General features: G+C 39.0%; 1 protein-coding gene across 4 annotated transcripts in view; it reads left to right on the plus strand.

Annotated features, from left to right (window-relative positions):
- Positions 1-26,167, plus strand: part of APP (amyloid beta precursor protein) — a 286,588-nt gene that overhangs the window by 250,162 nt on the left and 10,259 nt on the right. For 2 of the 4 annotated variants that reach the window (XM_061194013.1, XM_061194009.1), the window contains 3 exons: positions 9,506-9,727; positions 17,701-17,754; positions 24,207-24,307. In XM_061194013.1, coding sequence (XP_061049996.1) covers positions 9,506-9,727; positions 17,701-17,754; positions 24,207-24,307 — 377 coding nt within the window. The remainder of the gene's footprint in view (positions 1-9,505; positions 9,728-17,700; positions 17,755-24,206; positions 24,308-26,167) is intronic. The other 2 variants (XM_061194014.1, XM_061194010.1) reach the window with 1 other exon arrangement.

Genomic DNA, 26,167 nt, shown 5'->3' on the forward strand with positions numbered 1-26,167 from the left:
ATCTGCGTTGTTTGAAAGTCAAAAGGAAATTTGTCTTGAAAAGGAACAACTTCTGTACGCTCCACTTGAAGCGAGACAAGTGATGCTTCAGGAAAATGTCACTTGCAACAAGGAATGTTCTCACAAGTGACATGTAGCCATGTTTGTATCACCTTCAGGGATAGTTTGTTGCCATGAGTGGACAAAGCATGCTCCATTTAAAATCTCTGCCCAAGAAACTACTAAAGAAAAATAAACCCAGATTCAGTCATGGAGTCTGAATTTTGAGACTGTGAGAGATTTTCAGGGTTGATAGTGTAGCTAAAAATAAGAGGACTGACCCAGTTTTCTGGGAGGTCAAAATAAAAACTAGATTTGTGGAACAGTTTTGCTTTGTGATAATATATCTCATTTTTTCCTCAGGTTGGAAAATATGGCAGCCTTGTAAATTTAAATCGCTCAAAATCCAAAGCAGTCTAAATTATCTTAAATTTGACTCAGAATCGGTGAAACCTAATGACAGTTCATGTAGCCATCATACTTATACCAGTCTACCAGAGAAAGGGAAATCTAAAGAAGTGGGAGGGGTGGGATAGGGAGGGTGGGAGGGAGGGAGATGCAAGAGGGAAGAGATATGGGAACATATGTATATGTATAACTGATTCACTTTGTTATAAAGCAGAAACTAACACACCATTGTAAAGCAATTATACTCCAATAAAGATGTTAAAAAAAAAAGAAGTGGGAGATGGGTGAGAGGAGAAACTGCTGCTGAGGGTGGACCATCAAAACAGGAGTGGCAGGTAAGCCTCACTTAGAGAAGGGAGCAGTTCATGGCTGTGCAGCTGGGAACCACCTGGCCTTTCAGCTCTGCCCCACCATCAAGAAGCTCTGTGACCTTGGACTCTGGCTCTGTGATTACCTTGGTTTCTTCACGTGTAAAAAAGATATCATTAAATTCATCACTTTCCAAATCGATCAAAAATAATGTATGCAAAACAGGATGCTTGTGATGATAGATGTGGATGTATTTTTATAATATTAGTTACTAATCAAAGTGAAATAGCCATGTCCTCCATAAAATGGGTTTTTTTCAATGGAATAGTGAGAAGGTTGCACTAGGAATCGGGATACTTGTGTTCAGGTCCCAGTTCTGCTACTTGATAACTTTAAATGTATTTCTCGAGGTTGGTGTCACAGTTTGCTCAACTGTCATTGGGGGTAGTAATCCCATTATGAAGGTTGATGTGGGTATCCAATGAGCTAACAGCTATGTAAAGGCCACAGGCATGGAAGGCGTCATTGGTGCCGTTGATCTCATGCCATCAAGATGTCATAGCGTGACACAATTCCATCACAGTATTGCTGTCCCACCAGTCACACGCGGATCGAAACATCCCAGCCGTGTGCAGTAATCACTTGAAGACCACATAGGTTCTCCCCCAAATCAGCATTTCAAACAACTTCTGCTCCATTGAACTCTAAGTCAGTCCACGCTTAGACGTAAATTCAGTCTTTATAGGGGAGAGCACAGCAGTGAAGTATGTCCTCTGGTGCCCTCTACTTTTTCAAGTACATTCTTTTTCTCAGGGTCTGAATAACAATGACCTGTTTGTTTCCTGAACACTTTCCTGCTCTGGCTCCTATGTAATTTCCTGCCTGACAAATAGTCTGGCAAAACAAAGGAAATTCATAACTAGTCTTTCCTTTCCTGTGGCTTTCTGGTTCAGAAAAATGTTATCGTGAATGACAGCTTCAAGGCAATAGGGTGGGTTGGGTTTATGAACATGCCTTTGAGGTGTTTTGCAGCAAGGTTTCTTCAGGCAATATTGTTTCTTGGCCATACTCACCTTTCACACCTTGTTTTGTTTTGAGGCTTGTCTTGTAGGAAGGGGATAACTGAGGCCATTTTGTAGGGATGCCTTTGTAGACCTCGTGGCAGTGGTCAGACTGTAATGTGCTGAAGACTCGCCTGGGATCAGATGTATTATGCTAAGTGAAATAAGTCAGATAGAGAAAGACAAATACTGTATGATATCACTTATATGTGGAATCTAAAACATACAACAAACTAATGAATATAACAAAAAAGAAGCAGACTCACAGATAGAGAGAACAAACTAGTGGTTACCTGTGGGGAGAGGGAAGGGGGGAGGGGCAGTATAGGGGTAGGGGATTAAGAGGTAATACGTATAAAATAAGCTGCAAGGATATATTGTACAACACAGGGCATATAGCCAATATTTTATAATAACTATAAATGGAGTATAACCTTTAAAAATTGTGAATCACTATATTGTACACCTGTAACTTATATAATATTGTACATCAACTATACTTCAGTTTTTTAAAAATTGCCTGGGGATCATGTTAAATGTGCAGATTGTTTCCCTAGCTTTGGGTGGAACCCGAGATTATGCATTTCGGCAAGCTCTCAGGGGATGCCCACACAACAAGATTACAGATAACAGGATTCAAAGTGAAGAAACTACAAAGACCATCCATCCAACTTCCCCTAATTTTATGGATGAGGAACCAAGGCTTAGGGAGTTTCAGAGGCCATGGTGATGTTAAGTATAATGAACAGCGTGGCAGTTATATGCTAAGCCATGTATCAGACATGCACAGACTGTGATTGGAAAATTAAATCTGATCTCATCGTCCTGGTGTGGGCAAAATGCCTAGAATGGATGACAGCAGATTTATCGTAGAGCTTCTTGATGGGGAAAAAATTACATCCCTTTTATAAATACGTCCAGTGCAGCTGTGGCAGTTGCAGGGGTGGCATGGTGGAGGGATGCATTGTACAGAGGTGTAATCCTCAGTCCTTTTAAATGCATAAGTAATCATTTGTTAAAATATAAGAATTGATCATGTGAGACTCTCCTGTTAGACAAGGTTGATAGGAAATTTCCATTGGGGAAGAGGCTGCAGATAAATGTGTATTTTTCCACTAGGAACCAGAAGAATCAGAAAATTGGGGAAAAATGAAGATAGCGATGCAGGGTCAATTCTATACAGTAGAAAAACCAGCAAGCCTGAGCATGTTCACCGGTCTCCAAATCAGACCTTTAATAGCCGTGTTTCACAGGGGAAAAGACTGAGGTTGGACCTCCTCTATGTGAAGGACGTTTCCCACCCACCCCAAATGTGTTTAAAGGATGGAAAAGGTAGTTCAATAATTACAACTGAAGCTTGTAGAAGAACTGATTTAATGTTTATAAACTTCATTTTCTTGAAACCTAAAATACGGCAGTTAAACTTTTAGAAGGACTTTGGCTAGTGGATTAATAATTAAAAGAAGATCATTAGATGAATTATCTAGGATTCATCTGTTTCCCATTCATAGTCCTTTATGAGGCCATTTCTCTCAAAATGAATTATCCTGGAAGGCTATTGCTTCTACAAAAACAAAATATGTTAGTCATTTGAAGTTGAAATCACTACTGGGGATCTCTTTTGATGTTGCTTTCTTTTTTTTTTTAAATAAATTTATTTATTTATTTGGCCGCGTTGGGTCTTCGTTGCCGTGCACGGGCTTTCTCTAGTTGCGGCGATGCACGGGCTTCTCATTGCGGTGGCTTCTCTTGTTGCGGAGCGCAGGCTCTAGGTGCGTGGGCTTCAGTAGTTGTGGCTGTGGGCTCTAGAGAGCAGGCTCAGTAGTTTTGATGCACGGGCTTAGTTGTTCCGCGGCATGTGGGGTCTTCCCGGACCAGGGCTCGAACCTGTGTCCCCTGCATTGGCAGGCGGATTTTTAACCACTGTGCCACCAGGGAAGCCCTGATGTTGCTTTCTTTAAAATATTTTAAATATTTTCAATGATAGCTAAGTGGTGGTGTTTCGTTTTCTTTCTCTTATCTACTATAAGTATGCCTGATATACATCCTCAAAACATTTTTAAGAGGGCAACATACAGTGGGGTTCATTGCATGTTTAATATTTGAAATTAAACATCTTTTTATTGTTTAAACTGTAGGTTAAATATTACCACCATTGAATTCAGTTAAATATTTCCACTTTTAACTGCAAGGCTCATATGCTTGGGTATTACAGAAGATATTTAACTACAGAGGTAACTGCTGCAATTTTGGGCAGTATCAGTTAGCCTTTAAGAAAATAAAGAGTCTTGGGGGGGAATGTGCCTTTTAGTTTAATACAGCAGTTGGCAAATGTAGATGCTTAAAAGCTTTGACATCCCAATATATGCCATCAAAGCATTGTAATAAAATATTAAATTAATTCAGATAAAAAGATAATCCATCGGGGCCACCAACGTAGTAGAAGTGTGGTTTCTGTGTAATTAGTCTGACCACAAAATTCAAAGATAAAGTCCCGCTCAGAATGAACAATGAAATGATCATATTTGGCTTTGAATTTTTTTTTTTTTTATCATAAGAGGAATTGCCTGGTGCCAATTGTGTTAACAGTTGGTAAAATCCTGAGCCCTTAATAATGTCAAGAAGTAGGTGGCCGTCTTAGACATTTTATGGTCACAAAATTGAATCCTACTGCAGCTAACAGTAATCCATCATTTCCACCCTCTTTTCTTCCCTTAAACCCAACACTGACCTCATTGTTCCAAGTGAGATGACCAAAGGTGGTTGTTTCTAAATCTCCTATGTTAAATAGAGATAGGAAAGTGGATTTCTGCTTTGGTACCAAAAGTTTTTTTAAAGCTTAAGTGCTTCTCAGTCTGCCAAAAATGTAATGTTTGTTGAATATTTTGTTCTTTCATTTTCTGAAAATGAATATAATAAACCAGGAAAATTAACCACCATGGGGCTCTACATTTTAGCAGCCATTTGGAGGAAATTTCCTGCCAACAGTATAAAAGAGAAAAGGGGGCACACCATGATTTGCTGCAATATAAAATGCTGTGCCTATTTTATGAAGCACAGATGTAAGATTTTCTACTGTGACAGTTCCCTACACTATCTTTTTTACTGCCATGGCTGAGATGGGTGCAGGACTGCCCCCAGCTCCCATGCCTGGGAAATGCCTATTTGAGGGGACAAAAGCAGTAACCATTCCATAGGGCTCATGGTGTTTAGGTCAGCTTACAACGTAAACGTGGAAGACATTATGGAACAGTCATGCTTATAATGCCTGGTTTCTCCATTTACTCTGTCAATGAACAGTCCAGTGATGAGAATAAGAGTGACCCTGGATAGGTAGGGGTTAAATCAGGGAGGTTGGTGTTATGTAGCCCAGGACTTGGATTTCAGCACTGATGCTTACTGGCCATGGAATCTTGAAGAATCCATTCACCTCTCCCGGCCTCAGATTCATGTTCTGTAAAGGTAATGATGCCTGCCTCATAAAGTTATTGGGAGGAGAGCTGTAGAAGAGGGGGCATTGGAGCTGGGCCCAATACAATGAACTCTATAAGAGTTCATTATAGTTTATATAAGCAGAGATGGGCTTCCCAGGTAGCAGGAACAGAGAGCAAAGGTGTCCTGAGGGGAATGCATGGTCCCATCTGAGAGTAATCCAGACCGTTCAGATGTGGTATTATGATTCTGACACCAATTGCAATGTGTGGAGTTCTCCCCACACCAACAAGTGATTCTCCAGCGTTAGCTGAGTGTCCTACAGTTCAACCCAATGCTGATACTACTACCTGGAAGGTAACGTCAGAGTCCACAGGTCAAGCAAGGGCTGAGTCCCACAAGACTGCCCACCCCGCTCCCCTCCACAGCCAGTCTCGAGTCCTGGTTGTCACCTGGCCTTCTGATGGCCATCTGTGAATCAGAGACTCCAGCCACCTCCTCCTCAGGTTCTATTAATTTCCTAGAATGGCTCACAGAACACAGATAAATGTTTTACTTACTGGATTTTTAATAAACCAGCAGGTTTATTAAAAAAGGATTTAACTCAGGAACAAGAGAAGGATAGGGCGGAGTATGTGGGAAGGAGCTCAGAGCTCTCCTGCCCCCTCCCAGCCCAGCAAGCTCCCACATCTCCACGTCACGTGTTCACCAACGCTGAAGCTCTCCAAACCCTACTCTTTTTTTTACATAGCATATCTTTTAAATGTTTACTTTCTAATTGTTGTGAGTATATAATACAGCTGAGTTTTTATATTGACCATGTATTCCACAGCCTTGCTAAATTCGCTTATTAATTTTTTTCTTCCCTTTTTTTATTGAGGTATACGTGATTTATAATATAAGTTTCAGGTGTACAGCATAGTGATTCACAATTTTGAAAGCTTATACCCCATTTATAGTTATTATAAAATGTTGGCTATATTCCCTGTGCTGTACAATATATCCTTGTAGCTTATTTATTTTATACATAGTAGTTTGTACCTCTTAAACCCTTATCCATATCTTGTCCCTTCCCTCTCCCCACTGGTAACCAGTTTGTTCTCTTTATCTGTGAGTCTGTTTCTTTTTTGTTATATTCACTAGTTGTATTTTTCAGATTCCTCATATAAGTGATATTATACAGTATTTGTCTTTCTCTGTCTGACTTATTTCTCTAAGCATAATACTCTATAGGTCCATCCATGTTGTTGCCAGTGGCAAAATTTCATTCTTTTTTATGGCTGAGTAATACTCCATTGTATGTATATGTACCACATCTTCTTTATCGATTCACCTGTGCTGGACACTTAGGTTGCTTCCATATTTTGGCTATTGTAAATAATGCGAACCCTATTCTTTGGGGTTTTTACAGAGGCTTCATTACATAGGTATGTTTGATTAAATCATTGACCATTGGGGGTGAGGCTGAAAGTTCTAACCTTCTAAGCATGTTGTTAGTTCCCCTGGTGACAAGCCCCCATCCTTAGGTGACCTAGGGGCTTTCAGAAGTCACCTCATTAATGTAACAAGACACCTTTATAGGTCTCATCACCTAAGAAGTTCCAAGGGTTTTAGTACCTCTGTGCCTATAAAGACCAAATAAATATTTCTTATTATAAATCACAATATCACAGGTGTATACAGCAAAGAGCTGTGAGCCTCCTGGCTAAAAAGATGAGGTGGGCCCAGATCCCAGAGGGCCTTTAACATTTGGCAGAGGAGTTTGGGATTAAGTCATTAGAAACTGAGAAGCCATTGAAATGGGGTGGAGCCATTCCTTAATATCAGGAAAAGATCTGGCAAACAGAGGGATAAAATTAGAGGAGGGAGAGCACTGAGGAGAGAATTATCACAATTATCCAGGCAAAAAGTAATGATGGCTCAAGGGAGGTGGGTAATGGAAAAGGCGAGTGAGAAATGAATAAGAGAGAATCCAAAAATGGAATTAAAAAGGAGCCGTCAGTAATTCAAGTATGGGACACAAAAATATAGAGTCACAGATGGTTCTGAAGGTTTCAAGCCTGTGGCTGGGAGAATAGTTCTGCCATGATTAGAAAATGGGAAGGCAGGAGGAGAGCCTTGAGCTCAGTTTTGTACATACTAAGTTCATGGAAGATCTAAGTTAATAGTTCCAGCAAACTGTTAGAAATATATACACTAGTGTGGGAGGGAGAAGTCAGAGCTGGGGAAATACATTTCAGATTCAACCAAAAGTAGGGGGTCCTTAGCATTTTAAGAGTGGTTGGGATTTCCAAATGAAGAACTGAAGAAAGAGATGGAAAGAGATACAAGAAGAAAATGACAGAGACGAAGAGATTAGAAAAAATGAGCAGAGAGTTACTCAGAGAAATCACAGGAAGTAAGCTCAGTACTGTGTATACAAGACAAAGAGAAAAAACTTCCAGATGGAGGAAGAGGTTAAGTGATGGTAAATGCCACAAAGACACCAAGAACACCATGGCGCCAGGTGGGGCCAGGAGCGGATCCCGCTGGCAAAGGTTATTCATTCCCTCACAAGATGAACATGTAAGCACCAATAATTATTCCAGAAGATCCTCTCTTTATATTTTAACTACTTAACAGTCACAAGCATAAGATTTATATAAAAGACCCATTTAATTTATTAAAGTAGACATTGGCTAAGTTATTAGCCATTACCTATGACTCTGTAAGACATGAAAAAATTGGAAGAAATGTAATGCGGGCCTTTTATCTGTATGGGAAAGGTCATTGCAAGCATCAAATATTGAATTTTAGAATGGTACCCCAGCAAACAGATATATATTATAACTCAAATTAGACTTCAAGAGGACCGATTTGCTTGAGATTTTATCATTTAAAATATCTTGCAATAAAACTGACTTCATAGAAGGACATTAATCTCATACTTTCATGCTAGTCCGTCAAACTGTTTTAATAGATATATTTGAACAGAATTTTAATTTTTCAGATAAATTTTTTGTGAATTTAGAAGAGAATGTGAAGGATAATAGTAAGATGTTACAAATCAAATTTAAATCCTGATTTTACTTTTTTCACTTTCTACATCAATAATACTAACCAATGATTGGTTTGAAATATATAATACAGTAAACTCTTGACAGAGGTATGATTGGAAAGTGAAAAGTTCTGATTAATGTTATTGTTGATAGCACACATGCTATTTATAAGTCTCTAATGTTAAAAATATGTCACACAGAAAAACCTGGTGAATCTTTGGCAACATAATAGGAGAATCACAGATCTTGTGATACTCAGTTTTTAAAACTGCAATTGCACTCAATACAGGGTTATGTTCCCAGCTCTTTTTTACGGTAAAAATGCAGTTCAATAATGAAATGTGTAATTTGGGAATTTTCACTGGTCTACAAGAACTTCAGATAGGTTGATTATGTTCCATAGAGTTGATTTTGTTTAGTCAGTTTTGAAAAGGGGTAACTGATAGTATTTTTTGAAACGAGACGCAAACAAGACGCAGCAGAGAAAGACAGGATATTTGGTTTGAGAGCCCATGAGAAATGCTGGCAGGCGGGGCTGTTTATCCCACAGAAGAGAAGGCTGGAGCAGAGCTTCACGTCTGCAAGGCCAAAACTGGCCTTCTTTGTTGCCTCAGCACATATATCGTGCAGCACCTGGGAGCCTTTGAGAAAGACAGATTTTTTTTCAAGGCAAAACAATGAGAACTGTTGAAGAATGGAGCAGGCAGGCGGCCCATCACTTACGCTTTTCTTGTCCTTACACATGTTCACGGAAAGACTAGGGATTCGCTGGATATGTCCTCTGGCTTGAAAGAAACTGTACCTTGCATACTGCCGCCACTCCACTGCAAACACCCCGCCAAAGCATGCTCTCCATTCCTCTGTGATCACAGTAGACTAGGAGAGAATGGCCGTTTACCTCTCAAGGTTTTTCACCACTAGGGGGAGTGGTGCAGCGGGTCAGAGCATCAGCCTTGGTCTAAGCCACTCTACCTGGGCTCAAATCCCACCTTGGGCATTGCTAGCTATGATTTTGTGTAAGTGGCTTAACTACCGTGTGCCTCAGCTTTCACATCTGTAGGATGGAGATGATAATGGTACCCACCTCGTGGCTGTAAATAAGATCATGCATGTCAAGTAGTTACAGTCGTGCCTGGCAGACAGCAGATGGTAGCCGCCGCTGCTCCTCTGTTGTGATTGTTGCGTTACTCACCAAAGACGTGGCTTTGTTTTGTTTAGATGAGCTGCTTCAGAAAGAGCAGAACTACTCAGACGATGTCTTGGCCAACATGATCAGCGAACCAAGGATCAGTTATGGCAATGATGCTCTCATGCCATCTTTGACTGAAACCAAAACCACTGTGGAGCTTCTTCCTGTGAATGGCGAGTTCAGCCTGGACGATCTCCAGCCCTGGCATCCTTTTGGGGTCGACTCTGTGCCCGCCAACACAGAAAATGAAGGTAAGAAGCCCAGGAGGGAACAAGAACAGTCTGGTATGTATAATCTCTCTCGTGTTCTTAAGGGGTGACTTTTGATATGAATTTTTTAAAGTGCTTTCTCACTGAGAGGTATTTTGTTGCTTCTGGAATGAAAGCACAATATTCAATTAGTGTATATGAGACAGTGGCCTAGAATGCACACCTTTGAAGAAAACAGACATGTGATAAAACTATGGAAATCACAGCTCACTCAGTGGAGAGAGAATTTTTTTTTTTTCTTTTTTGGCCACACTACGAGGCTTGCGGGATCTTAGTTCCCCGACCAGGGATTGAACCTGCGCCCTCGGCAGTGAAAGCACAGAATCCTAACCACTGGACCACCAGGGAATTCCCAGAGAGAGAAATTTTGATGGGGCCTGCATAAATGGAGATTTGAAAGCCACCAAAATAGTCTTCATTGGTTATGTATTCTAGTGCATTACATTTCAGATCACGTTAAATGTTAAAGGCAAAGATAAAGAACCACTTATGTCATGAAATGTAATTTTGCTTAAGAGTTACACAATTCTGTGTTTGGAAAGTTAAATATAGGCAGCTGTCAAAATTAAGAAGCACACTGACCTAAACATTTCTTCCTGTGATAATTCAGAAAAGCAGGATTTTCTCTGTCAACAAATTTACACAATGGATTATGTACTTTTCATTCACAGGGATTTCTTAGCAGAAATTTTCAAATAATATCTATTTAGGAGAGAGAATTTTTTAGTTCTTATTCCATATCATTTTACATGTTCAGAAGTATAAAATTTTGAACATAGGAACACCTTGATTTCAAGATACTAATAGCTTGTTTTTCAAGAACACATAGGATTTTTTTTTTAATAAATTTATTTTATTTTTATTTATTTTTGGCTGCGTTGGGTCTTTGTTGCTGCACGCGGGCTCTCTCCAGTTGCAGCGAGTGGGGGCCATTCTTCATTGTGGTGCGCGGGCCTCTCATTGCGGTGGCTTCTCTTGTTTCAGAGCACGGGCTCTAGGCACGCAGGCTTCAGTAGTTGCAGCACACGGGCTCAGTAGTTGTGGCTCGTGGGCTCTAGAGCGCAGGCTCAGTAGTTGTGGCGCACGGGCTTAGTTGCTCCGCGGCATGTGGGATCTTCCCGGACCAGGGCTTGAACCCGTGTCCCCTGCATTGGCAGGTGGATTCTTAACCACTGCGCCACCAGGGAAGCCCGAGAACACACAGGATTCTATCTGTGATTTTTCTTTGTTAAAGAAGCAACTTTTGATGGTAATATTTTGACAGTAATAAATATGGATATATGTAGTATGGATACCTCAAAATACAATCACTTACTCCTCAGACTAAATATAAATCTAATATTAGACTATAAGTGCACTGGAGAAGCTTTTTTTTAAAGAACCATTGCAGAAAATCTTTATATGGACTGTTTTCATAACATGAGTAATCACCCCAAATGTGTTTCATTAATTTGGAAAAAGGTACCTTCTAGTAATAATATCAGACCATAAACAGCAGTGTTATTTATAATATAAAAATAATTAAGACTACCATTTTTAAAAATAGTTCTAACACAGAGGAAAAGAATTTAAGGATATTCAGTTATCAAAGAGCTGGGTGACTTCCCTATTAAATTGTATTATTACTAGAATGCTAGTTTTGTCATTTTTTAAGATAAATACATTTTGGTCATTTAAAATCCTCATCAGTCAGTCTCTAATGAGAATTTTTTGTGAAAAATGTCCAATCTCATTTTGTAAACTGAACACACACAAGATTTCTTCTTTTCCTTTAGGATACTGGGTTGTTTAATTGATAGAGAAATAGGTAACATGTATGGAGTCTAACAAACTTTGTTTGGTAGAAAATTGCAGTCCTTAATGCCCTTTTTATACCAAATAATGTTAAATGTGTAGTTTGTCATTTATGTCCAAGTTTTAGCTTTTTATGGAAAAATTTAAATACATAGATTATTCTCTATTTTTATTAAAAATTGCCTCTGCCATTGAGAACTTATTCATCTCCCATGTGATTCTAAAATTATAATTTATAAAGAATTAAATATCAATTTCTTATAATTTAAGACCTTTTCACATGTCTTTTAAATATATATTTTCCATAAATGAAATGTTCCCATTTAATATTTTCCATTATTTATTGATTTTGGAAAAGTAGGATAAAACATACTTTAGAGTTTACCGTAATCATTTTTATGAACACACACACACAAATAATAGAGACTACAAATTGTAATTTATTTATGGTAAAATTTATGGAAAGAGATTTAGAAAGCTAACAACGTAAGCTAAGTTAGCAGCAGAGTAAAATTAATTTACAGACATTAATGTGGATGTTTGTTGTAATATTTGGTATTTCCTTTAGAAATGTGAACTGTGCAAAGTTTAATGAAGATAAAAGACACTCCATCCCCTGTTTTATGTTAACTCTTCAAATTTAGTGAATACAGTGAAATGCAATGAGCTTGGTACCACAGACCACAATAGAGAATAGCAAAACATTATAAACATCCCAGAAGGTGCTTCACTTCCTGAATTTCAGAATTTCCCTTTCTCTATCAAATCTTGAGAGCTCAACTGCTTTATATATGGATATCGGCCTACATGTTTTCTTGGTGTCTTTAATGACGTAAATTTAGCTTTGCATTTATCATATTAATAGTATAAGTAATACCGCAGTTAAATAAATCTGCTCTTATATGCCCTAAGCATTTTATCTTGACTTTATGTGTACTCAGAGGCATATATATGATCTCCACTAAAAATTATATGCATTCTATCAATATTTAAACATGCTTCTTATGTTAAAATTTTTAAATAGTAGCCAAACTGATCCATTTGGTTTAGGAAAAAAAAATGGGATGAATACTGACTGTTCCTTTTACGTAGAAATATAAAAAGGAACTATTTCATTTCACTAAAGCCACTTCCTGAAGTCCCACCCCTGATGCCATTGTCAGCACTCTCAGCTGTTTTCCTGTTCTTCTGCCCCTTAACAATTCCCTCAAATCAAACAAGAAACAAAGAAGTGTTGGTACAAGTTAGAAAGCAAGCTGTGATTTTTTTTTCTCCTCCTCTTGCCAAATAATCCAAAAAAAAACTGGATTTATCCTGGGTTTCCCCAAAGTGATCAGTTTCCCCAAGGTGATCAGTTTTTGGAAGGTCAAGAACAAAAATGGTTTGGAGATACCCCAGAACAGCAATGGACTGAACACACACCCCAGGGCCCTTGAGTATTGCCAAGATAGATGCCCAGTTGGACATAGTCCGTGACTGAGTGCCTCTGGATCCCTGACCAAGATACAGCTGTTACATTGCCTAGGCCTCATCAAAAGAGCTAATAGTCTTGTTAAATAAGGATGTTATTGACAAACAGCAAAATCTTACATGAGAGTATTGGAGGCAATAATATTTAAGATCTCAGAGCTTGAGTTCTGGTTTTCACCATCATCAGACCACCACTCCTTTTATAACATTTTGAAAAGTCTCTCTAACAATGAATCTTAAACCGAACTGACAGAGTTTGGTAGGGGAGTCAATACAATGGATGTAATTTATAGTAAGTGTTTCAACAAGTGTTCAGGCTTGACTACCAATGGAAACAATGGCAGTCAGGCGTTTGCCCCCTTATGGATGTGACAAATACAGACGCAGACTGATAGGGGGGCCCTGAATTAGTTTTTCTTTCTTCATTTTATCCAATGGTGAGCTCCAGGAAGATCTACAGTAAGAACTGTGCAGAAATGCATTGTGTTTATATATAAAGCTGAATTAGGTTTTGGACTCACATAATCGTAAATACATAAATGTCCAGCAGGAATTTAGGAAGCTGTGTAGGGTGCAGGACAATTTTTATTTGTGTGGGATTGCCCTGTGCATGCCATCTAGCATCCCCGGTCCCCAGTCACTAAAAGCCAATAATGTCCACCCTCCTTCTCCCATCATAGTGACAACCAAAAACACCTCCACATTCCCCACCATCCCACGCTACAGAATGATGTGCATCAGCGTTTAAATTCCAGCGCTGCTACATTTGGGGCAAGTCACAGAGCCTCTTGGGCTGCTTCCTAGTCTGTAAAATAGAGTTGGTAATAATTGCTAACTCAGAGACAGGGTGTGAGCATTAAATGAGATGGTATGGAAAACTCTTAGCAAAGTGCCTAGAATGTAGTAAATGTTCAGTGGTAGTTTTTTGTTTGTTGGTTGGTTTTATTTTGTTTGTTTGCTTGTTTGTTTTTAAATAGAACCAGGATCATATTAGAGAGGTTTTACCAGCTTGTCTCAGAGAGTCACCCTATCACCCAAACAGTATATCCTTAAAATTAATGAATATAACAAGCCGTATAATAGTCCTAAAATCCTACCCTTTCTCCCCATCTTCCTCTTCTCCCTCTCCCCAGAGTCTGTTCCTTGTTAATCTTACAGACATGTGCTTGCACACAAAGCTATTGAAAATATCTAAAATTCTCAAAGGATTTCCTTTCATTGTTCATGCAATCCTTATCATCATCAGAGCTTCGAACGCTTACCAAAAATTTGTTATTTTTCTCAAGAACAATCAGTCAAGTCCACAGAGAGGGTCAGACACCCAGGCATTCTGTTAATTTATATTGAAAAAATAAGCATATCACAAACACAGTTTTCCAATATTTTAGGCTCTTTGACCAGCTGTGATTTGCCTTCAGGGATTTTTATTCTGTGGTTTTCTGAGCCACAAAACTGAAATGGCTAAACCGAAGTGAAGCTGTTGTTTATAAAACAGTTGTTCTCATGGATTGTGAAATCATCTGGCTGAAAGCTTTTGTGCTAATAGCATTTGTGTTTGCTCTGCATTTTCATGACTGCCTGACCAAGCCAGTCTGAAGATGAGGAAGAATGCAGTGGCCACCAGAAAGTTTTTGTGGCCAGCAGTCAGCTTGTCTGTGTATAATACATACACAAAACACTATAATATTCTTCAAGAGGCACACTAGGTCTTGTAAGATTGTATTGTGTAATTGCATCGTGAATTTGCCCTCTGGTACATTTTCATTTAGCCATAAAGCAGCAATGAACAAAGCACTTTAAATGGGGAAATTGAGATTAAATAATGTCTTTCATCAAACCTGCAAGCCAGGGCTTTTCAGGCCCCTCTTATCTATGAGTAAAACTGATTTCCTGCTGATTCCTCCATCACCTTAGGCCTGATGGGGAGGGGAGGTTGTGCTGGGCAGCATTTAGCTTACAACTGGTCTATTACAAGGAATGCCAGAGCTAACAAACTCAAAAGTCCTAGCGCTTCCATCATTCTATTTCTTTTTATAGGGGACTGTTTGATTCAGAGCTGCTGATGGCAGTAGAATAACATATTTCTGCCTAAGTTTTATTTTAACTCTTTAAGACAATCTGTTTCTAGTGTTTAATTTACTAAACAGCCAAAGTAACATGTTTTGAACACTATATTGAAGTTACTTGCTGGTTCAACGAGTAATGGTCCATTTGAAAAATTAGAAAGTATTTATTTTGGATTGGGAAGTAATGCACTCCTTTTTCTCGTCAATGTATATTCTTTTTTGCAGTGATGAAATTATCGTTTAATTATTGATGTCTGATCACTGAACACGAGTTACTTATTTTTTGAATATTTACTCATATTAAATCAGCCTCACACTGTTAAAGCAGACTAAAGTTTAAGTCACTAAAATTATTATTGTTTATCTTCCTAAAAAATATAGTTTTATTACTGTTTTCAAATAATACATGCACCTTGAAACAGAAAGGCGGAGAAATTTATAGGAATGATCTCCTCACCCAGAATAAACTAATGACAGCTTTTTGTGGTAATATCTTTCAGACCTAATGTCTTTCAGACATTTGATGCGTTTCCATATTCCCTTGAGTAATTATGGAATAGGGCTTTATCATTTGTAAGGGTCTTTGGCATATGTGTGCACGTTTGAGCCCTGGAAAAACCCAGCTTCCTTGTGACAAAACAGAAGCTCAGAAAGAAGGAGGTTTGCCCAACAGCGCAGAGAAAACAAGTGGTGGCATTAAAATGGACCCTGAGACTAGACTGACTACCACATCTTCAGTCCAAATTTAAACCACAAACTCAACTGCTTTCCCCTGAGTGGAATACAGTTTCTAATGATTGAACCATTGATGAAGGTAATCACTTTAAGTTACTTTTTTGCTCTGTGAGTTTGCTTTGGTACATTCTTACCTTCAACTGAAGCACCATTTGGGGCTCTTGTCATCAGGAAGCTCTCAAAAAGTACAATAATCCTTCAGTTAACACCATTTTATAAGGAGTAATAAAGTCCCTCACTATACGTTGTTGCAGATGGGAAAAAGGATGAAATACAGAGAAACAGTATTGTTCAGATGTATTTGTGAGTTGCAGAAGGAAGTATGTCTTAATCTGATACATGAATAGAGTGTTAGTCATCCTCACAACAGTTGTCGTAGAATATTTCATAAATAGGATATCTAATAAATGCAGTTTTATAGTATTTGAGAGTTTTTGAAATGGATTTTTAAAATTTTTGGTTCCTCATTACAATTAGAAGATAACAGTTATTATTTCTATTTTACTTATGAAGAAACAGCCTCAGACGTGATCACTTGCCCCAAGTCGCCTGCATTGTAAATGTTGGGTTTGGATGCCTCCGCCCTCCTTTTCTCCTCTGTGGTGCTGCCAGGCTGCATGATAAAGGACCAAACCACCTTTTTCTTTGGATACATCCAAATGTCTTGGTATTCTCAGCAACATTGTTTTCTCCTATTTTGAAGACTTGGCTTGCTGCCACTTTCTTCTCACTTACTGTTCCCTGCTAACGTATGGCATTCAAAATCGACTTGGGCTTATAATCCCATTTTTGAATGCCCGGGCTGCGTGCATCAGTAAGCTGTATGGTCTTACTGAAATTTTTGATCCAATGCCATCCCATCGAGCACACCTTCTCTTCCCATGGGCACCTCTGCTCACTTTTCCTTACCTTCTTACTTTTATATTTCCCAGGCCTTACCCAAGAGGCTTTATCCTCCCTCATGGCTTCACTGGCCCCTTGTCCACTATTTATCCTAAAAGCTTTGTTTCTTTCCCTTGCCTGTTTCTTCAAAGACCAGGGTAAGTTCAAGTTAATATTTTCTGAGAATCAGAAGTACTTTGGAAATACCAGCTAATGGTCAACAACAGTGGGCACTATTGTGCTGACTGCAATGTTTTCTTTGGGTCAGACCCAGAATGCTCGCAAAGAAAAAATTGTGAAAGTCGACAAATATGAAAGGAAGTATTTGCACTTCACACATTTCAACTCTATGTCATCTATGAAATAGAAACCAGTCTTTAAAAATACAGAGAGAGGGGGAGGAAACTCTGGTTTACCTCTTCTACCCTCAAACTGGGAACAAATTTGCTTCGCTAAATGGCAGATTATGTGGTGAAACGTTCCTCTCCTGATAAATTCCTATTTGCCTTTCTCCTGGCGATTTAACGGAGTCCTTTTGTAGTTCATTAACTGTAAAATAAAATAAGATTTAAAAAAAAAAGATAAGATTGGATAGTTGTAAAAGGAGGTATCTTTAAGATTTTCCACTGCGCTGGGTATAATGTATTCTATTTCTAATCAAAAGCCAAGAAACTATTTCTAAATTCGCTGAGAGGAAAACCCACACTCCCAGCCCGTCTTCTTTGATGTTGCCGCGTATCTTATCCTGGTGAGCGCATTTATTAGAAAACTAAGGAGTAGGATTGGCACATCAATAGCGATAAGCCTTTTGAAGTGGTACCCCTCCCATCCTTGATGCTCAGGATTAACTCACTGGGGTTCTTTTCTAGCTGCTCCTCTTTTTTTTTTTTTTTTTTTTTTATAACTTGTGTATTGCACATGCTTTTCCTTGCGCTGTGTTCAGGAGCCACGACTTACCATCTCGATTTGTCTTGTTTGCTTTCCGTGTATCTTGCTTCCTGTGCCCAGTCGAGCCTGTTGACGCCCGCCCTGCCGCCGACCGAGGACTGACCACTCGACCAGGTATATCCCGGTGACCCTCCGCCCCTCCGCATCTCGCGCTTGCGCAGACGCAGCCCCTTTCTTGGGGGTTAGCCTCTCTGAATTGCAGATATGGAGAAGCAGGGTTTGAAATGACCATGGAAACCAAACTTTTTTAAACTCCCCTTTGCTTTTCCTTACACTTCATTTCCCAAGTTCCTAATTAGGTGATCAATTTTTTTTCTTTCTGAGCGTTCCTTTTGAAGCAATAAAAAGGAGCCCTTCCAACGTTTGGTTTTTTCTTTTGATTTTCTGGTGGAGAGGGTTCTGTAGAGCCTGTCAGTCCTCAAAAATGGAAACCTACACAGATGCAGAGTCTAGCTGGTGACGACCTGGTTACTGCTGGAACATCTCATTCTTTCTTTCTTGTTTGGTATCCGGATGGTCCGTTTCTAACTGAACTGGGCTCAAACTTGGCTCAGTTCCTCAAGTAGACATGAGTTCCTAACAATATCAGAATTGGAATATCTTTAGAGCCCAGAAATATTTCCATTTTATCTTTTGTGGGTTGTATATACTTATTCTTGATGAGTGTCTAAAACACAGCAGAGGTACGTGCCTAATTTTCCATACAAGTTCTTTATTTTTTATACTACTTAAAATCCCCATTAACACTGATATGGACACTTTTTTTGGTAGTTTCCCAAGCATTAAGAGGAAACACACTTTCACCTTCCTATGTCTCAAATTTAGCGTTAAGAATAATGTCACACACAACAAAAGCACATACATGCCTGGTTTTGACCCCGTGCACTACCTCGCCCATCTGATAAGTACCCATTGCTTTCAATGAATCAAAAAGAGAAGTTACTGAATTGACAAATCTATATATATTCTGGGGAGATTTTACTCCCCCAACAGTGCAAACCTACCCATAAATGTTTTCTTCTGTATCTTCGTAATGTCCCCACGCGGTAATCGAGGAACAGGGCATTAACCTCTTATGGAGATGTTAACACAAGGAGGTGGACCTTTGCTCCCAGGTTGAGATGCAGTCAGCAGCGGGGCCAGGAGCAGCCCCTGCCCCTCTCTGCCAGCACAGACTCAGATTCCATCTGCTTCCCACCGCAATCACTGACGAGAAATTCAGAGTCTGCCTTGTGGCACCTTCATGCCTCTGCGCTATAATTAACAGGGCAGCGGGGGCAGTGGAGTGACACATCTTGACAGCCAATCTCCTTGATTTTATGAATCTCTTTCTGTAGGGCTTTTCAGAGAAATTTAAATTATAGTAAGTCAGACCCAGTTTCAGCTCTTCTAACTTCTTCCTTATTGCCAGTGTCACACAAGTAAATGTCAAGGAACCAGCAGTTGACACATCCCCAGCCTGCTCAGCCCACTGGTAGGGCCCAAGGCTGAGTGAGGGTCCGTTCCATTCTAACTGCAACTGATACCAGCTTAGGTTGGTCCTTTGCCTTGGGCCTTTTTTTATGGCACTTCCTACTTTATTTTTAAAGGAAGAGATGCTTTTCATCTACAAACATGAAATGTGAATTAGAAGCGCTCATTCAACCAATTTTATTAAGTTGCTACATTGGGCACACTGGGCAATTATGTTCCTATTGAAATACCCAGGAAGAGGTAACACCACTGAAGTAGATTTTTTTCCTTTTTTAAAAAAATCTGAAATGAGAAGGACTTTTCCATACATTCTGAAACAAAAACAATTTGTTTTAAGGGAAGAGCTTGAGAATACTTAGAGGTAATATACAGATGGGAAGAAGCTCCTTCTAAAGTCTTTGTTGTAACAATAGCAATAGCTCATTTTGATATTTCACAAAGACTCTCCAACTGCTTTGGAGGGTCGAAAGAAATTAAGTAATAAGGCCCCTGTTCTCAGGAGCTTGAATAGAAAGACCACACTTTGTGTATTTAGAAAGATGAGATGGAATTAGAAAGGCACGGAAATACAAAGTAACATAAAGTGTAAACCACCTTGTGATGTTTGTTTGAGATGTGAGCACATGCGGTGTTAACCAAGGGGTGCGTTAATCAGGGCACTTGCTGGAGATGAGCTTTGAGATAGGTTTTGAAAGGTTTTGGGCACATCCCTTGTCAAAGAAGAGGGGAATGTTCTCTACAGATAGAAGAGATAATGGCCTGGGCCAAGCTTCCTTTCTTATACTATTGTAAGGCTTGGGTTCCCCAGTAGAAGAGGGCCATAGTGGGGAAAGAATGCTCAGATAGGAAGTGAGGGAGATTCTAGCTAAGGTATGTTTATGAACAGTCCTATTTGCTGCATATGTCTTAAGACATACGTATGCTCTATATTTTTGTGCTTGTAGTGAGTCTTTCAAGCATTTGGACCAGTTTCCCCCTGTGTTTTCTAGCATTACTTCTGGTTCTTCATCATCACACTTTATGAGACCACGTGTTTGAGTCTAATGTGCTCAATTATATCATTAGATTTTCCAAACTTAGAAACCCTTTCCAGGATTGTCACATCATGTTATTCAATTGATGTCATTGTTTTTTAAATAATCACTGCTGTCACTCTGAAACAAGTAAAGAAAGGGCTTTTGTATAATCACAACTGAGGAAAATGACTTCTCCTTGACTTCTATATCTGAAATAACAGGGTACAGTAACTTCTAGAATGTAGTGTCAAGGAGGGAACACCATAATATCAGTGGTGATTTCTAGGAACGGTGACCATTACAGCTACTCCTCTGGGCTTATTTCCAGAGAGAAATAGACTCTGAAGGACAAGTAATGCCATTTGACCAGAATAAAGGAGACAAATACAGGCATACCTCGTTTTATTGCTCTTCACAGATATTGCATTTTTTACAAACTGAAGGTTTGTGGCAACACTGAAGTGAGCAAGTCTATTGGCGCCATTTTCCCAAAAGCATTTGCTCTCTTCATGTCTCTGTGTCACATTTTGGTAATTGCGCGTTATTTCAAACTTCTTTGTTATTATTATATTATGGTGATCTGTGATAGTCATCTTTGATGTTACTATTGCAAGAAGATTACAACTAGCTGAAGGCTTAGATGATGGTTAGCATTTTTTAGCAATAAAGTATTTTTAATTAAGGTACACGCATTGTTTTTCAGAATAGACTACAGTATAGTACAAACATAGCTTTTATATGCACTGGGAACCCCCCAAAAATATTATGACTCACGTTATTGCAATATTCACTTTATTGCGATAGTCTGAAACTAAACTGCAATATCTCTGAGCTACGTCTGTACATTAGCAGGCTCTTCACAGGGTGGAAAGCTTACCCTTCCCACTATAATTTTAACCACACTACTCCAGTCCTAATAAAGGAAACCAGATCCTTTGAGAAAGGTTTCCTGAAGGACATGCTTCCCTTCTTCAAGTGAACATGCTTCCCTTCTTGCTGAGAGCCTGGTGTCAGAGCTTAGAGAACGAGAGTCTGGTGTCAGAGCTTAGAGTGGAATCAGGACAACTCAGAAAATGCATGTGGTAAAACTGTAAGTGAAGGTCCCTGCGATTTACTTAAAACTTCTCATCACATATCACTGTATGCAGTTTCAGCTTATTATCAGTGACATTTTCCTGGTGCAAGCTTATTAATTTTTTCCCCTTTTAATGACATTTGCTTAATGTATGGAAAGGCTTTTCAGTGAATGACTATACATGCTGTACAAAAATGAACTAGGGAGAGCTCTTTCCGCGGAGAGTCCTGCAAACTATTGTGCTATAATTAATTATCTGTTGTTCTGACTTGCTACATGAATTTGAAATTTTTTTGACTATGAAAAGTAATCTTCGTGTCCTTTCAGAAAGGGTGTGGGTTTTTCTAGAAGGAAAGACTATTCAAGAGAGTTTTCTTAAAATCTCAGAAATATAATTTTAACTCTTGCACTGTTAGATCCTGATGACAGAAAGAGGGTAAGGTATAAAGAAATCACTTTGGTTCTAAAGGGACCTCAGATTTAAAAGGGTTTGTAGAAAGATAAAAGTATACAACTAATGAGAAATAAAAGAGCATTAGTGTCACAGCCCAATAAACATTTGTATCAGGAAGATTAGCGGTCAGAATAAGATGAAACTTATTAGAAAATGCTAATCATTTTAAAGCAAGAACATAAATAAGAATAGAGAGCCCTACAGCTCTTGGGATGGGGTTAGGGATCAGGGGGCAGTCAGTGAATGGACCAGTTAAAAGATGAGAGAGGATGGGAAACTGTCCCACTTCGATTGTGCTTCTGTCTTTCATGTGTATATTAAACAGGATGGTCTTTTGTTAAAGGAAAGTCAAGTCCAAGACAGGTGAAGATGAGAAAACAAGGCACTAGCCCTTTGTAATAGTTATCTATTACTATGTAATAAATAACCCCATAACTTAGCAACTTAAAAACAAACATTTACCTTCTTATAATGAATTTCAAGGATTTCAAACATGGTTTAGCTGGGTGCTTCAGGCTCAGGGTCTCTCAGGAGGTTGCAAGCAAGACATCTGCCACAGCTGCAATCATCTGAGGGCTTGAAGTTTGGCTGGGGCTGGTGGGTCTTCTTCCAAGATGGCTTGCTCACATGGCTGTTGGCAGGAGACCTCAGTACCTCACCATGTGAACTTTTGAGTGTCCTCACAACATGGCAGCTGGCTTTCCCCAGACCAAGTGATCCAAGAGAGAGAATACAAAGGAAACTGCCTTGTATGACCCAGTCTCAGAAGTCATACCCCATCACTTTTGCCATATTCTAACAGTGGAAGCAAGTCACTATATCAGGTCTACACCTGAGGAGAAAGGAATTAAATCCTACCTCTTGCTGGGAGGAGCATCCACAAATTTGTGGATATATTTTTAAACTACCACACTTCTCTACTCAAGTCCAAGTTCCTATAAATCATGGGCTAGAAGAACTTGAGGGCAAGATCGTAGAACCACTCTCCCTGATGTTTGTGGACTAGGAAGAGCTGGGAAGATAGGGATAAGAAAACGTAGTTGTGACAAGCAGAAGGGAGAAAAGACAGCATCACAATCTACATGCCGGGTGGAGACTGACATTGATCTTGGGTCCATTTTCAAATAGGTTATTAAATGGAAGCTTTCTGAGCAGTTGGCCAAGAATCAGTGATATGTCACAACCACTATGGGTTCCCTGGATCTTGTAAAATTATCCTCTTTTCTCTTTGTGTAGACTGTGCTGTTAGACTGGCACGTCATACGCTGTGGACATTGCTTTTCAATTTCAGCAAGATGTGTGACAAGGTTCACAGCACCTTGTAGACAAGACGTAAGAGTTGATAGACCAAAAGCAGGAAATCAGGTCCCATGGGAGCTGAAGGAACTTGCTAATGTGTAGCCCAAGTAAGAGAAGAATCAGCAGGAACATGGTGCCTCTCCTTGGGTATCTGATCTGTTCAAGGCTATAGGGCAGAAGGGAGATTTAGGTTTGCTCTGTGTTGAACAGAGTGGAAGTTATAAGGAAACTGATTTTGGCTTAATGTAAGAAAGGCCATTCTAGTAGACAAAGCTGTCCAAAAATGGAGGCAAACTGATAATTGCTCTCTGTTTAAGGAGAGCTGAGAGTTTACCCCTGGGTGGGAACACCAGAGAAGAGATGATTTTAGAAGCCATTCTCATCCTAAAATTCTGACTTTTGATATTTAATTGCTACAACGTGGAAACGATATTTATACTTTGTAATTTCACTTTTTGTTTTAAAAATTACTTTGCGTTTTGATTTTAAGCTTCAAATTACTATCTGAAAAATTAAATTCATTATAACAATTAGTGTAAGAATCATATAGCAATTTATAGAGAAAGAAGAGTTAGTACGTTAGAAATTCTGTTAGTCCCACAGAAGCATTTTTCAAAAATTATGTACTGCAGTTCTTTATTCAGCAGATGAACCATTTACATTATGTATCTATAACTAAATCACTTAACTAAATAAATATGATTTTTACAGTTCTTCACTGCATAGATGCACGAACATAATTTATTTGTAATTGGAACAAAGTCCTAAAGTAGCAGTTTTGTTCTGCCAGGTAATTAATACTCATTTTTAAAGCCTTTTATTATTTTTTCTGAAGGAAGGAGAGCACATGGAAAAAGACATATAATAGGCTAAACAATAAGCACCTAAACCAAGCGAGCGTATTCTAGGAGCAAATCCTTTCCAGCCTCCCAACTAGCATTTAACTTCTGTTTTTTTCCCCATTAAAAAAAAAAAAAAAAATTATAGCCTGTGTTTAAAGACAATAGAAGCCTGAAGCGCAGATTTCTTTAATCTTTAATTTCTTTTTGTTTAAAATAGGTAGTGGTTAAGGATTTAAATATAGGGTGTCATTTTTCTTGAAGAAAGTCATTCATCTATTTTCCTCTAACTTCAGGCCTAGAAAGAAGTTTCTGGTAGGCTTTGTGTTGTAATGTTATTGTTTATAGATAAAACAAATGGACTGACCTGCGTATTTTGATTATGGTGTAATGCTTATGGTATCATGCAGGTTCGGGGTTGACAAATATCAAGACGGAAGAGATTTCGGAAGTGAAGATGGATGCAGAGTTCCGACATGATTCAGGATATGAAGTTCGTCATCAAAAACTGGTACGTGACATAATCTACCTCTTCCGACCACTCTGTCTTGCCAAATGACTTTCGTTCCTCTTGGGTCAGAAATCCAGTTAAGGAAAAGATTAAAACAAAAATAAAACACTTGCCTATAGGATCATCATGAAAACGTGAAGAAAAGAAAAAGAGGCTCTTTATATAGTAGTTCTTTAGGTCTAGAAAGCAGCTGAGCCCACGTTGGGCTTAAAGTGGAATTACTTTGTATTCTACCAGCCATTTTAATTAACTTCGTGTCTGTTTTCTAGGAAATCGGGTTTAGAATAGGTTTGTGTGAAGGATCGAAATCTCAAATAAACACGTACAAACACTACTTGGGTTCACAGAACAGCTTCACGGCCGTTGGCTTAATTTCACATTTGTAACTCTTCCCCTGGGCTTCGTCGCCTCTCTCTCACCCCTCCTGTCTGTCCCCTCCCCACATTTTAAATTCTTTCTCCGGGGTGGGATGTTTGGGACTCTCTGGCGGTAGGTAGAGGGGTAGGTGAGCCAGACTGCATTATGTTCCCAGCAGTGTGTTTGTTCAGCCGAAGGCTTGGGCAAGAAAGACTGGGGCTTCGTTTTCAGACAAAATTGCCCTTTTTCCCCCGTCAAATGTTAGAATTGGAGTAAATCAACAGGCACCCATCTCCCTTAAGGTTACATAAAAACCTTTACCGAAAGCTTCAGATAAATCAATCCTGCATTATGCTAGGGGTCCTCCCATCTTAAGAGTAAACAAGCCCAGTAAGTGGCTTAAATTAATAAAGAAGACAATGTTGTTGCACATTCAGTAGTGAACAAAAGTGGTAATCAAATTCTGAAAGCAGTAATAATACTTGAGAAGGACTCTCTCAGGCACTTACTTTGTTTTTGTTTGTGTGTGTGTGTATACATGTGTTTTTCCCTTTCAAGGGGAAACTGTCTTTCCATTATTCATAAACAAAATTTATAAATCCAAGTATTAAACTCCAACAGAAACCCGTATAAAGTATAGTGTATGCCTCTCTTCACTCTAAACAATTGAGGCAAGTTCAAAATTGACTTGAGATTCAGATTTGCATTTTAACTCCCATAATCTTTTTGATAAAAGCACAGGGAACTTTTGGAAGCACGGTTTTCTTTGGCAAGTTAATCCAGTGTCAGTTATTATAGAATCAGGGGCACTCTTGATCTGGCTGATGCTGAAGAGGTTAATAAAAACTTGTGGAATCTGTTGAGGATTTGGGAGCTGGTGGGGCAGAGAGCTGAAGATTAACGTGTGGATTTGCGTTTTCTGGTGCCTGCGTCATAAAAGCCCATCTCCGCAATTACACTAAGTCCTGTAATACGACCGTGGCTAATGGCAGGAGCAGCAGTTAAGAGAATCAGCTCCCTCTGCTGAGCTAGTTGACGAAATAATGTACTATAATTAGTGCAATGAATAGTACAAAATTACAGTATTTTCTTAAAGACATAGGACGATGTCCAGACTTGCATTCATTCCTGATTACCTCATACTTTTATCGTTAGCTAATTAATGATTTGCTCTTTATAAATATGTTGAGTGAGCATATTTGTTTAGAAAGGGGCATAATTATGAACAGTTTATAATTTCGTTGCAGATATACCGTAAGTAAAACTCTTTTAGAAATTCGCTTTATTTGCTGTATTTCATGTTGCCTTTTCAGACTGCTAGGATGTTAGTTCTAGCCATGCCAGTCCGTCATTTTACTATCTTGAGATTATACTAAAAGAATTATTTAGGGAGCTGTTTTTCTTAATTGACATAGCAAATGTGGTATATGTTCAGTAGTAGTTGGGCCAGATGATCTGTCATAAGAGCATGTCCTTACATAAAAAATGATAAAAGTTGCAGTG

The sequence above is a fragment of the Eubalaena glacialis genome, chromosome 6, assembly GCF_028564815.1.
Source record: "Eubalaena glacialis isolate mEubGla1 chromosome 6, mEubGla1.1.hap2.+ XY, whole genome shotgun sequence".
NCBI classification, from domain to species: domain Eukaryota; kingdom Metazoa; phylum Chordata; class Mammalia; order Artiodactyla; family Balaenidae; genus Eubalaena; species Eubalaena glacialis.